Source organism: Bombus terrestris, chromosome 15 (genome assembly GCF_910591885.1).
Source record: "Bombus terrestris chromosome 15, iyBomTerr1.2, whole genome shotgun sequence".
NCBI lineage: Eukaryota > Metazoa > Arthropoda > Insecta > Hymenoptera > Apidae > Bombus > Bombus terrestris.
In genome coordinates this window covers 4,149,630-4,163,592 of record NC_063283.1, presented here as the reverse complement: position 1 = coordinate 4,163,592, position 13,963 = coordinate 4,149,630, and the positions used below count along the sequence as shown (strand labels likewise).

General features: G+C 40.0%; 1 protein-coding gene across 2 annotated transcripts in view; it reads left to right on the top strand.

The window, feature by feature from the left end:
* The window catches only part of LOC100650057 (colorectal mutant cancer protein), a 58,875-nt gene that overhangs the window by 16,132 nt on the left and 28,780 nt on the right, over positions 1-13,963 (top strand). For both annotated transcript variants that reach the window (XM_003401081.4, XM_012316875.3), the window contains 2 exons: positions 3,000-3,229; positions 4,085-4,221. In XM_003401081.4, the coding sequence (XP_003401129.1) occupies positions 3,000-3,229; positions 4,085-4,221 (367 nt within the window). The remainder of the gene's footprint in view (positions 1-2,999; positions 3,230-4,084; positions 4,222-13,963) is intronic.

Below are 13,963 nucleotides of genomic sequence, written 5' to 3'. Positions count from 1 at the left end.
TTTTTCCGCAAGACTTTCCATTGAACGAAAGTTGATTAAAATTGTGTGCTATACGCTACGTGCTGAATAGGAGAGCGCAAGGTGTGGCTGTCACGGAAATAATAACGCTTCTGCAGTTTGCAGACCGATGCGATTCCTTCCACGATCCACGTGTTCGCGTTTTACACGTGCTTGGGCAAACATAGAGGCACGTGGAATTAGATGAACTCGCGTTATTCGATCGGTATCTTATTTCACGGCGCTTCTCGTACCCGGTGTACGTCCCAAAAAAGACAAAAATAACGAAAAGTTCCGTGGCGGGACGAGGGAAAAGTTTCTGCGAGAAAGTTTTCGTCGCCACCCCTTGTTCGTCCCATCGAGTTCCCTTCTTTCTGCGAATCGTGAATACTATGGTATTTTTTGAAGTAGATCTGGAAGAGAGAAATAATTTACAAGATATTGGGGAAAGTCATATCTCAGTGGATACTTTAACGGCCATGTTATCTCATACTGTGCTTCAAAACGACAGAATATAAAAGCTTTTGGAATTATTACCAGAACATGAAAGGGGGTGAATCTACATGCAAAATAAGCCGAATATGAAGAGTGACATTCTATCATATGAAATCCTATTTTCGGATAAACTGATATCGAAGATCTGTCGAAAACTAGTACATTTGCATTGTGATATTCATATTGCTGTTCGAATTTATTACATTAGGCAGCGAGGGACGAACAACGAAGTAAAAGTATCTTTTTCGCTGAAGAATTTTCATTTATTAATGTAAATTGTATTATTAAATACAATTGTAATTTGTAAATTGTGTATTAATGTATTATTATTATTATACCAACAACTTTTTTATTTACAGTTGCTCTCAAAATAACGTACAAATTATAAAATTACCTAAATGGAACAGAGGGTGTAGTTGACTTTGACCAAATAATTAAAGAGTTTAAATTGAATATTTCCAGCGACTTTCATTATAATTTTCCCACATTTAAATTTACAGATACGAGGGAATCGCATTAATAATTCGCTTATTCGCGACGACCAATAATTCGATTTTCATCTGTGTGTAACATTTCCACGTTATTACCAGAATTACCAGCGTGCCGATGAACCGATCAAGTCGTATCTTCATAGAAATTTTATAGATTTTCATGATTCTTCGTCTTTTTCAAATATACAAACGAAAGCTCGTATTTCTTCTTCCTCGTTTTAAGCTTCGTCCTATTGCCAGCACTTTAATTCCTTTGAGGCAAGTTTTATACTTCGGGCGTTAGTAACTCTAGTGTTAAATCGCATCCGGACCACGCCTTTTCCCTCGCATCGCAACAAAAGACGTCAGCATTCACGGAGAAAGGAGACAGAGAGTCGGTTTTAACGATTTTCTCCGAATGTCCGTGTCTGCTCCGTGTAGCCGATGAATCTTTAATTCCCCGTTATCGATCGCCCCTGTATGTCCGTCTTCCGCGTGATTCCCCAACGTTCGCCGAGCGCGGTGACGTTTTAATCGAGCCTCACCGATGATACTCCATCCTGCTGTCGAGGAAAATTAAGAGGAACCCGCCATTGCGGAGACATCCGGACACCGCGAACGCGACGTTGAATACGGTTTATGAGCGTGGCGATTTTAATTAAGTAGCTTAGCGGCGCGAGCCTGCTGCCTTCTCCGTTGTTTCTGCGTCGTCGACCGCGACGCTTCTTTAATCTCGCGAACGTCCAGCGAGTACTACGGGAGAGTACCATCTTCGATCTATGAATTATTCAGGGAATAAATTATTCATGGCCGTAGGAACGTAGTTATGTGGCCGCGTTTCGCCAGACGTGTGATCGCCTGGAAAAACAGGTGACTTCAGACCACGTCCCCGTCGGGTCAATGGTTTGACGTTAATGAGAACCGCGGATGACAAACTGCTCGAGTAGAAGGGAGCATCGAAGGGAATTTGAATTGCCGCAGGGACGTTTGAATTTTTTACAGTTACTCTGATTTATGCTGTCGTCCATAAGTCTCCGGACGCTTGGTATACTTAGAGCAGGCATCAATGAATATAGAATGAATATTATAGAATGAAGTTGATATCTCTGATATCTGATAATCATACTATTACAGTCGAACCTTGGTAATTCGAGTCTCTGTAATTTCAAATAATATTTTAATATCGATATAGTAACGATACTACAATACGAATCCTTCGTTTGAAACAATACTACAATTTTGTTCCAACTCTTTATACTCCGCTGTGAAAATCTTTACAAAATCGCGTCCATAAGTGAAATTCGAACAAGCCCAACCTTCGCAGATCGAACTTTATCTCTACATCGTTGTCTCTACAGCTTGAAATAATAATGATAAATGATAAATCGTATCTTAACTTGCTATCTGACCTACCACAGTCAACCTACGTATACTCGTTATACTTGTAGCCCTCCCACACAAACTATACGTATAACACAAATAAACATTTATTTTTATAATTGAATAATTGATCTCTAAAAGTTGAATTTATCTTTCCTCGAAGCTTTGCGATTCGAAAAATGTTAGACCTTGTACAGACCTCTTTAAATCACTCCCGTTTGTTAACATTGATCTTGGCAGAACTTTACCTTGATGCAAATTCTCATGCTATCTGACTAATCAATTTCCCGATTTTTGTTAATTATAAGAATTTTCATAGAGTTAGACGAACAAAAAAGATAACAATGAATGTAAGATTTTAGATGAAATTTTGAAAGCGATCGTTTGATCGAGTCTGGTAAGGTTAGTGTTAAACCACCGATTCTTGAAAACTTCGACGAGACAATGCCTCCACGAACGAAGAATTTAACTCTTTCTTTGAAATTGGCAAATGTCAGAAAATCAGTTACAAATTAGCAAGTGATTTATGAAGTAGAATGTATTTTATATTTAAACTGCGTGGAATCGTGAAAGGTTGGCAAACGCGACGATTATGTAATTCTGCGATTGTCTGGAACAGCTCGAACGAAGGCTATTCTTTTCTGTTTGAAATTGCAGTCAGGATCTGCTGACGGTATGCAGAGAACTGAATCTGGAGAATTCGGTGGAGGAGTTAATGAGAGAATTGGGGGCGGACGAGCACGGTCGCATTTCCTATCAAGAGTTCCTCAGGTGCCGCTTGGCTCTTCGGCCGGAGATCGAGGCTCTCAGGTCTGGCAAGCACAGAACTAGTCCTCATCATACGCACACGCCGGAATACTTACCGACTAGCAGCGACAACAGTCTCGGTAAGCTCTTTCCTTTTTCGTTCTTTTCGTAAGTGGCAGGCATTTTCGTAGAGAGTAAATTTGGGAGATATTCGTTGTTGGTATTTCAAAGATAAAAGAATGAAAATTATATTTATATCGTTTTATGCGTTTAGCGTTAATCGGGCAATGATGGAATTCTTTTGTTATTTTCGTGGATTCTGCAATTTTTCGATGTGGATTTATATCTCGTTTTACGTGCGATATTGCATCATACGGAGTGTCCCAAGAATCGTGGTACAACCGGCCAGGTGGTAATCCTGCGTGGAAAAATAAATCGAAAAGTAAGAACATCTTTTCATTTAAAGCTTCGATTTCTAAAAAGTGAGTTTGACGATTAAACGTGGACGGTATTGCGATTTCTTTCTACTTTCCTTTCCTTCTACTTTCTTCTGTATTTAATTTGGACGGTTCTATAAATAAGGATAAAATTAGTACCTCTTAAGAATCACTTCATTAATTACAAAGCAAATCTTAACATTCTCCATTTTTAAAGTGCAGGCACCCACAGAAACAGAGGTTTCATAATTCGAAACTTCCAGTATTAGTACACGCGTAACTAACGAGCTTTCAGACTCGTTTTCTTCCTTTCTGGAACATCGCTCGGCCGGTTATACCAGGATTTTTAAAACACCCTATATATGTATAATGTTTCAAACTCTGTCAGGATCTTTCGCACATTCGCCTCGTTAATCTCGGATAAACAGAAATCTGAATCAATTTGAGCAGCCGGTTCGATCCACGTTCTTCCAATAGGACATTCGATTTTGGTCTACCTGATTTTACGACGTTGAACGCAGTTCAGCACAGATGATACGCTATTTCACTTATGTTCAGGTACCGTATCTGGACGGCATGAACGCTGGGAATTCGATAGCGGAGCACGCGATCTCTCGCCGGAACCCCATACTCTACAGAAACTAGTGGAAGCTGCCGCAGGGGGGACTGGAAACATGCTAGACTTGGCAAACAAGGTGAGCTCGTACGATTAAAACACGCTCTTATCTACTTTGTCTTACCAAATGCGAACGTTTGAAATTATTTTATCGAGTTCAAAATTCACTTATCGGCGCTACGACTTAATCTACGTTTAAAGTACAATTACAAAAAAGTAACCAAACCAGAAAAATATAATGGACCGAATAATTCAGTGTTCCCGCAGTATACTTAGGTATTTTGTAACGAATTTCTATTAAATTACGGCAAACACGGTAATATGGTGAAAAGTAATTCCTATTTGCTGTTTGCCAGTTGTTAAACGGTAATCGATTTTCTTGAATTAATTACAAAGATGGAAACGATAGAGAATTTTACCTTGGTACACGATACACAGTTTTACATTTCGCGTTAAACATTTCTATAAGTATTCGAACACTTTCGTGAGCAATTGTATGTATCGAGCAATAAATTTCTCTATTTTTCATTGATGTACCTATAGATTGCCAAAAATGTTACGAGAATAATTGTTGTAAAATTCCTAAAGAAATAGCTCTTGATTAGGTAGATTTTATATGAAAATAACACCTTGCGTGCACTTGCAAAAGAATACAGCGTGCAATATTTGATTACTCCGATGTATTCGTCAGAGCATTATTTCTATTTCGTTCGAAAATCCACTGTAACCATAGTCTAATGTTGATGTTGTCTGGAATGTCTGCTTCTCTCCATCGCCATTACTCAGCCGTGGAGAGTGAAACGTGCGAAAGGAAAGGAAAGATTTCAAAGGAACTGCAGCTTTATAGAGCCGTAGCGCGAAATTGCCAAGTGCGAATTACCCCTCGTAGACCGGCAAATAAGTTTTCTCGCCAGAAAAACGCTGCTGCTTTCAGTTTCTTCCCTCGCCCGTCTATGGATCCTCTTGTTCTTAACCGGCCACGTTGGTACGTCTTTACCTCGATCCCACGAACCACGAGAATTTCCTCACCAGGTGCAATTAACGACGTTTCAAATGCCACTCGAACGTGATCCGCCATTATATAACGACAGATTGCACGATCCTGTCGCCTGTCCCCTTATCCCCCTGGGATAAGTTTGGCGAATATCTCGACTCGTTAAAATTGTTCCAGTTTCCAGAGAATCGATAACTTGGACGCTATAGCGCAGTCGTTCCTTTAATATCACGTGGTTCTAGTTTCGTCATTGTTTTTTACTCATACGTAAATAAATAAACGAATGTCGGATTTGTTGATTCTAAAAGTGATGATTCTTATATATCTTATAGATAACGGGATTAATTAATGGCTGGTAAAATACATATAATTACGTGAAATATTATGGACCTGTGATATTTGGTTGTCCCAAAAGTTTCTTTCGTTTTATAAGGAAATAATAGATGCACAACATTTTTCGTTTTATATTATTTGTAAAATGGATCATATGTAATTAAATAAAATAAGATAAAACAAAAAATGTTGTGCATCTACTATTTCCTTATAAAACGAAAGAAGCTTTTAGGACAATCTAATATCTTCATGAAAACACATGTGCTTAAAATGTTAATTTTAAAACGACACATCGTATGCACCAACTTGGTGTTCTGTAAGATGCTACTTCTATGCAAATACATTGCCCTTGAATTTTTCTTAACTTTAATTACAACTGATTAAATAGAGAAATAAGTGTCATAGTGTAAACGTAGTAAAAGTGTAGAAGAGAAATAGTATTGGTTTATAACGTAGAGATGATGTACCGTGGTAAAGCGGAAACTGAAAGCCACTCAAAGCCGAGAGTCAAGAATTAAACAAATAATAAATAAATTAGAATCGATTAAAACAATCTAATATTTAGAGTGCTCGTGTCTGAATTATGGATTTTTCTGAACTCGCGCATGTTACTTGGAAACTAGGCTGGAAAAGAATTCCGGCAAAGAGGGTAGAGGATCGCGTCGTAGGATAAAAGACGAATAAAAATCGGTCGAATTCCAAAGCGGTGAAGAATTATCGTGAACCGTCGCGGTCGTAGGAAGGAAACGATGAACGGGGGAGAAGGAAAGCGCGGAGAATGGCATACGGCATTTACTGCCTATAAATAACCGTTATTACATAGTACATTACCACACCGAAAATGCGAGAAAGCAAGAGCAAACGTTTAGCCAGCTGCGCTTGCGAAGGTGAGACCGCGAGACCCGAGGCAAAGCAACCTGAAGTGCGTACTTTGCCGGGCGAAGAAAGGGATCTCTTTCGACTGGGCGAGCCAATGGAATAAGGTTAAAATGCAGTCAGCCAGCCAGCGGCCGCGAGATGTGGTTCTAACGACCGTCCGTGCTTTCAAATTACCTTGAAGCCAACTCCAACCAGGCCGCTTTCAGAAATTTTGGCTTTCTACGACACTTTGTTTTATCGTATTCGTCTTTGATATTTCGTAATCACAACAAGAGCATTGAGATCGAATACTTTTTTAATGCTATTCGCAGTGAAATATAAAAAGTATTCGTATGATTAATTCTACAACTTCCTTTGCCTTTGATATCTCACGATCACGCCAGCAGATTAAATAGCTTTTGAATGTCATTTACAGCGAAGGACAAAAGTATTCGTACAATTAGTCCCGCGATATCTCGTCTGCAGAACAGCAAGAGCTAATTAACCTTCTTCGATGGTAAGAACAATTTAATTAGGAGATAAGCAAATCTTGAACAGGTGGCCGGCAAACGGTTTGAAACACCCGCAGGATCGCTGTTCCCACAAGGTCCCCGGAAGTACGGTCTGGCCATCGAAAGTAGACGTTCGTACGGCTAGTTTGGATTATTTCCGCGGCTGAACATTATCTTCTCTTGCCAGGAATTTGCATGATTACGCGAACAAGAGTCAAGTTCGTCCCGGTCGTAAAGGTCTGTCTTCTTTTGCCGCAAGGAACTCGAATTTTCGACGACTGTTCGCGCGCGTCGCTCGCCTATGGGCGATGATCTCGTTAGCTGTTAGCCTGTTACCGAGGCAGAATTTCCATGGAAATAGAACACTGGTCGCAGAGGTGTCAACGTTGTCGGATAAACGTAATGCTGTCGTTAATTCCGTCCCCTATCTGACGGAGATCGTACGATTCGCGTGGAAACGCGTAACAACGCGATCGCAGTCCTGGCGGAAATTAATTCGCGTACTCGTCCTTCGGGCGATTTCGCCGCGAACATACTAATTCGAATTATTTGAATCGAGATATGGGAACCATAGTGAGCAGTTTGCGCTGCAGAGAATTTCATACGCATCGTTTCAACTGGTGAATAAATTTTACTTCGTCGACCGACGTCGATCATGGATCGTGTCAATAACTTGCTAAGTGTGTGTATATTTGCTCGGTAAATACAGCGAGCCTTTTATGATGATGAAACTGGAAGTTTCACTAAATCTATTAAACGATTTATTTTACTTTGGATATTACATGTATCTGCATATTTGTATAATTTATTATACTATATTTGATATATTTTATATATACATATTTGTCATTTGTATTTTCTACATTTTTCCCTAAAATTGTTCATAAATGGATAAACATCCGCGGTCTTACGATGATAATACGACGTTCGATCCGAAGAAACCGAAGATTCGGCACTGATGCTTTACACGTTGAAATCTGCATCGTGGAACGCGTTATAGCATGTGTAGACTGCTTATAAGACACGAGTACGCATGGTAGCGGGAACTATCCAAAGAATCTGCAACGCGTGCTGAAGATATATTTGCCAGGAGGTCGTTCAACCGGAGTTCGCCAACGTTTATCCTGAACCTGCCGATAGCACATTATGGGACGCGTATCGATTTTACGTAAATCAGTGATATAACGTTGCCGGCTACCCTTAATGGGATATCGTTAGAATTACTTGAGAAATCGAAATGCTAAAAGCAAAGTGACACGATGTAGCGATTTCTAGACTTCTCTCTTTCTCGATTCTGCTGTGCGTAGCAGCGAATGTTCGTCACGGGCTTCATTCACCTAGCAATATTCCACAGACTCGGTTTGCCAGACAGACAAACCTCGCCCACAGCGAAACTTGCGGTAAACTACGAAATGCACTTTGCCGTCTTGGCGCTAACAAACGACATGGAAGTCCGCAGTTTCCGTCAAGCTTTAACTCCCGACTGAATCTCCGGCTGCTCTTTTCCTTCTGACGTATTCTACCCGCGGCGTACACCAAAGTTCGCACCAGTAGAAAGCCACCGTGCGGAATCGATCTCAAGAACTCCGCAAAATCTTATCTTCGAGGACACTTTGTCGCGCTTGCCAGCGCGTGTCGCGAATCTTCCGCTTAATTATTCAGGAATTTTCCTTGACTTATGGGAACCATCCGGACTGACCTACTTCTGCTACGTTCTACCGATTTCTCTTCCAGAAGAACTTGCAACTCTTTGTTCGTCGCTTCTATGATTTTCAACTTGTATTTCCGAGTGGCACTGCGTGGCTCAGCAACGTGAAACTCGATGCGTTGCGGAGAGAAGTGAATTTAAAGTACGAAATTTCAGCTTAAAATTCAGGCGTTCGGAACATATAAATTTTTGCCGTTGCTGAATGCTCCGTTTAGCAGTTAACGCTCGAATGATATCGTGTTGGATTATAGATGAGTGCAGTAATTTATGTCGGATTACAAAAATTTAGGGTATTTCATTTTATCTCGTATTCTACCTTCTCCGTGGTAAAGATAAAAATTATTTATTACGGTCCATTTGTATTATGTATGTTATATTACACGTTCTATTTTTCCAGCTAAAAGATTTTCTGAACTTTCTGTCATTGGGAAAAAGATTGCATTGCTAGAATCGCTATCGATGTTACCGTGTACCTGCGTTCCTTTCCTCTACGCGAGAATGTAGCTTCGAAATGTTTTCTACACATACAATACTCGCGCTTAAAAACATGGTCCCGTTGGAAAGACCAGACAGTCACATAAAATTTTCTTTTAATACATCGTAAAAGAAGTTTACCACGTTGATTTTTTCTCAGAATTTTTTCATTATGCCTTCATCTAGATAAGAAAATCTTCCGTACACGTCCTTATTAAGCAGGCTGTATAAAAGTACTGTACGGTAGCTGGATCTCGAGGAAGGAACTTTGCAACATTTTTCGTGTTCTGGTTTAGCATGACCGCCGGTGCAGTTACAGTATGTGAACTATGCGGCCCCGTATGATTCCAGATAAGCCGAACATGGCTTATTACAGATACGACAGATTGAATTAAGCAGCACGATTATGGTATGCTTTGTATCCGTTATCGCTGGTCCACGATACATAGTACAGGACAAGGATTTGACCAGGAACAATAGCTTATCAAACGTGTAATCTTATATCGTACGGGTATCGTCTCGGCAAAGCTGATAACTTTCATGAAACGCTATTGGGGTCATTGATCGATAACTCTCCCGAGGAGTGTCTCCTGTTGTCTTTCCATAGGGAGGAACCTCGGTGTCGTTCATGCCTCTTACCACGGGCAATTGTTTTGTTCTCATGGCCAAACTTCCCATTGAAATTCCTTCGATCCGTCCACCGATTTCTCAGAAATTTCCATGAATTTCGAAGTGCTACTTTGCATTTTCTGTGTTGAACCACTCTTCTAAGTTCTAAGTTCTGAAACAGTGGCGATATTCATCCTTGACCTTGTTGTATTCTGCCTGCGTCACTTTCCACCCAATTGCTTTTTTCTGACTTAAAGATAAACTTAGAAAGTATCTTAAACTTATTGGTGTGCGTGATCTTTCATTTCAAATGTCTCTTGACAATGTTAAATATATTCTGTTCGCTAAAGCGACAGCGAGATTGAAATATAAAGATTTAAGTATCGCGAACAGTTTGAGAGATGGTCGTGACGCTTAGAACGACGTTGTTGCGGAAATGAACATTTTCAACGACTAATCAACGTAGATCCTAAACAAACCAAGGCGAGCTCAGACATTTCGAGCTCGGCTGACAATCAGATTTGTTTCAACAATTAAATATTCGTTCAATATACAATTTAACATAAAGGCGCAGCCTTATTCATATTCGCAAACAGTTGGCCGTCTGCTCGTAACCTCTTTGCATACTGTTGGCAAATATGTTCGTGGTACAGTCACATTTATCCAAAAATCCAATGAAACTCCATTTACCATTACTTATCAAAAGACAAGCGCTTTATATGCATAATTGGATCTCTGCAAATTTCCCTGCTACCTACTATTTTTCGTTCGCATAATAGGAGCTCACATTCACACGAATGAATTCAACCATTAAATTTCAGTTAATCGGACATTAATTAAAATTTCGTTCCAATAAACGAACTTCGACTGCACTCGCCGTTCGAATACGCAAAACTGCACGCGAACCCAGCAATTTCTCCAATTCATCCGCACGCGATCTTCCACGTCACGCGCAAATCAATTTGCAATATTTACACGACCTAAACGGTATCGATCGGTCAAATGGCTCAGTCAGATTGCAGAAGGGCAACCCGTTTCCCTCCCTTGCCGCTATAGGTCGCCATCACGGCAGGCGGCATGCGATCGCCAATAAAAATCCGTCTGATTTCATCGAGGTAGAGATACCCAATGTCGTGTACGAGCTTTCCTGTTTGGTTCGTGGGTGGAGCACACGTAGCGAAGCTTTCGGTGTTCTCCAGTTCTTTCTTGCTTAGGTTCTTCCAGGAAAGACAGAAAGATCGTTACTTTCCATCGCCCAGGCCGGTTTCCTTCCCCGGATATTTACTTCCGGCCTGTCTTCTGTCTCGAGAATTTCATCCCAGCAAGCCAGCCAGTGTGTGTTAAAGGCTCGAGACGAATTCTTCGGGAAGGCATCGCGACGCAATAAACGCTGGAAGGCATTTTGCCACGCAGACGACGATATATCGACGCACGCGCGAAACAACCCCGGCCGTCCTCGCAATTAACGGGAATCTTATTTCTTTATTAACGCGTCGTATACTCTGTTGTTTACTGGCGTTCCGCTTTTATAGGCGCGCCTCTACACCTATCCCGCGCCGGTTTACCTCGTAAATTCACTTTTCCCAAGGACGTTCCTTGGTTTCAGCGAACGGACAGAGGAATTTGACGCAGTGATCTTTTGATTTACGTCGACTGGCACACTGATCCGTAACCCACGTTCCGTTACATTGTTTTTAAACTAAATAAATTAACGCTCAACAATGTGAATGATTTAGGTAACATCGTCAGAAAGAAGCGCGCGAATATAATACAATATTTTACTAGAATTAAACTTGTATATTTGTAAATATTTGTAAATATTATTTGTAAATATTACTTGAATGAATGTTGCGAAGTAACATTATGCAGAATCCGACTTGTTGAGTTCCAAAAGAAACAGGTCGTTCTGAATAAAAGATGTCATATACACTGTGGGTTTTGGTTCACCTGTTTTCTTTATTTATTTCGACAAGATAGATTCTACATTGTCGTAATTGGCGTAGAGTAATCCTTTTTTTATTTTTCATATATCTCTTATCTTTCTTTTACTCGTACAGGCTACAAGAGGTGTGTTCAATACGGCGACCTTCCTCCCGTAAACACGAATCTATTCTATTCGAAGTTTTCAGGATCGTTGCCAGTCAGTTCTTGTAGTTTCATTTCTGATACTGTCACTTGCATTCTGTTTGTATTGCCTGTAATGCCATATCGGCGTATTCTACGGTAGAAAATTTATATGGCGTCGTGAATAGAAACTGAATCATTGAACTGAAATTGACAGCTTGAAACCAAGAGTCGGACGTCGGACTGATGTAAGTGTTGTAAACATTCTGCTGCTCCCCTTGCCTTGTATTTTGTGCCACGCTTGGGCAAGGTAAACAACAATTACCTCGAAAACGAATCAAACAAGGTCCATAGTGTATATGAGTTTTTTCTTTTTAGAATGACTTAGCAAACATACTGATAAAGTTATTCGGTTTCTTCCTGGAAAACTCTGTTTATTTATTTGATTACTATGGAGTTTTATTCAGAATTTAGCGTACTCTAACGTCATAATTTTGCATTAAAATAACTCATGGCACGATCTTACTAATCTCCAATTAAATCGACTTTATCATACAATTTTCAGAGAATTAGGAAACAAAGATTTGATTTTACGAAATTGTCAAAGCGTATTTCCTTAAACGCCTATCAATATCGGGCCATAGAAAATGGAATTTGAATCTATTATTAGCGCGAGCAGTTTGGATCAAGCGGAAAGTAAACGTTTCTTTTCTGTCTCCCTGCAACTGGCGGAGGACAGCGTTAATTGAGAAATTAGCGAAGTTAATTAAGAAGCCACACCCGGTCTATCCTAATTGCACTAATACTATACCTATCCTAACCCAGACAGCTAGCCCCTTTTTTCCTTAATTCGGACCATTCCCCGCCGAGAATTTCCGCAATCTCGCGAACCTCCGCCCGCGATTTGCATATCTTTGCGAAGTTTTCTGTTCTAGAAATCTGAATCGATGTTCGTTCTTGCTCGTTCCCATTCTATTTTATCGGTCTGCTGAAACTTCACGACTAAAATCGGAATCTTCCCAACGAGCAAGGACGATTCATTTCCCAATGGAACGATGAACCGTTACTCGGATTGTTTAGCAGGCCCGATAGGTGGACAAATATTACGAACTGGCAAACAGGTGTGACGTACGCCATTAAAGGACGGTTGTCGTGCACAAATACTCACGACGAGATATTTACAGAATCGAGAATAGTTTAGGAAATTTTGGATTACCGGTGAGAAAGTCAATATTAGTTTTTGATAAATACTAAGAAAGTCAATTTCGAAATGGTCATGCGATAGCGGATAGAGGAAAGTTTAAAGCTGCTAAGTTATTCGTTCGTGTACATTCTGACACGTGACACTAACAGTTTTTGTACAAATTTCTTCCATCATGTTGCTGACAGTCATCTATTCTGGAATATACATATATTACTAGATTGTGGATATTTATGCAAATTCATATTTCTGCGAATATGTATTATTTATAAGATGGAACCTGACCAGAAAATTGTTTTATCTGTTAAATATCGTAAACGATATTGTACTTCAGGTAGTATATATGTATCTTTTTTTCACATACTGTGTTCAATCTATGTGTTTTTGCATTTTGCAATCTGATAAATGCAAAAGTTTGCAGCCTACATGCTACATTTATTCGCTAATCTTGTCACGTACAATTCTGTTTTATGAAATTCTGGTATTTTTGTACCATTTTCTGTATCCACAGCGCTGGACAAATGGAAGTTTAAAAATTGTTGCGCTATGAATTTTAGTATCTCTCGTACTATACTGATATTATATATCGTATTGGTAACAGTGATCTTATCTATCGTATATATTATATTTCTTCGTTGCTCTTATCAAATATAAATTCATTTTGCGACATTCCAGCATTTTTATATTGCTTATTTTATAAACTTGCTTTTGTCGCGTACTCTATATTTACACTTCCGTTTGTCGTCTACTGTATCACAGTTTGAAATTGCAGGGATCGTTTATCACGTGGATCTCGACGTCTCTCGCAATTAGAGAGTCCAGCGAAATTCTCGTGATCTTACCTGTCTTCCGTAATCGCTGCAATATCACGTCGCGTTCCTTCGTAATCATGTCAGATACAAGTTCCACATCGTTTGCCTTTAAACGGCGATCGTTCGCAACCAGAGGATCACTCTTAATGGAATCGTTTCGACCCGATCCCGTCCCTGTTTCTATTAATCGGGCAGAGTCATTAGTCGACAGACACGCTGGTGATTTTCACACTTCCTGGCAATAAATAATCCGGCG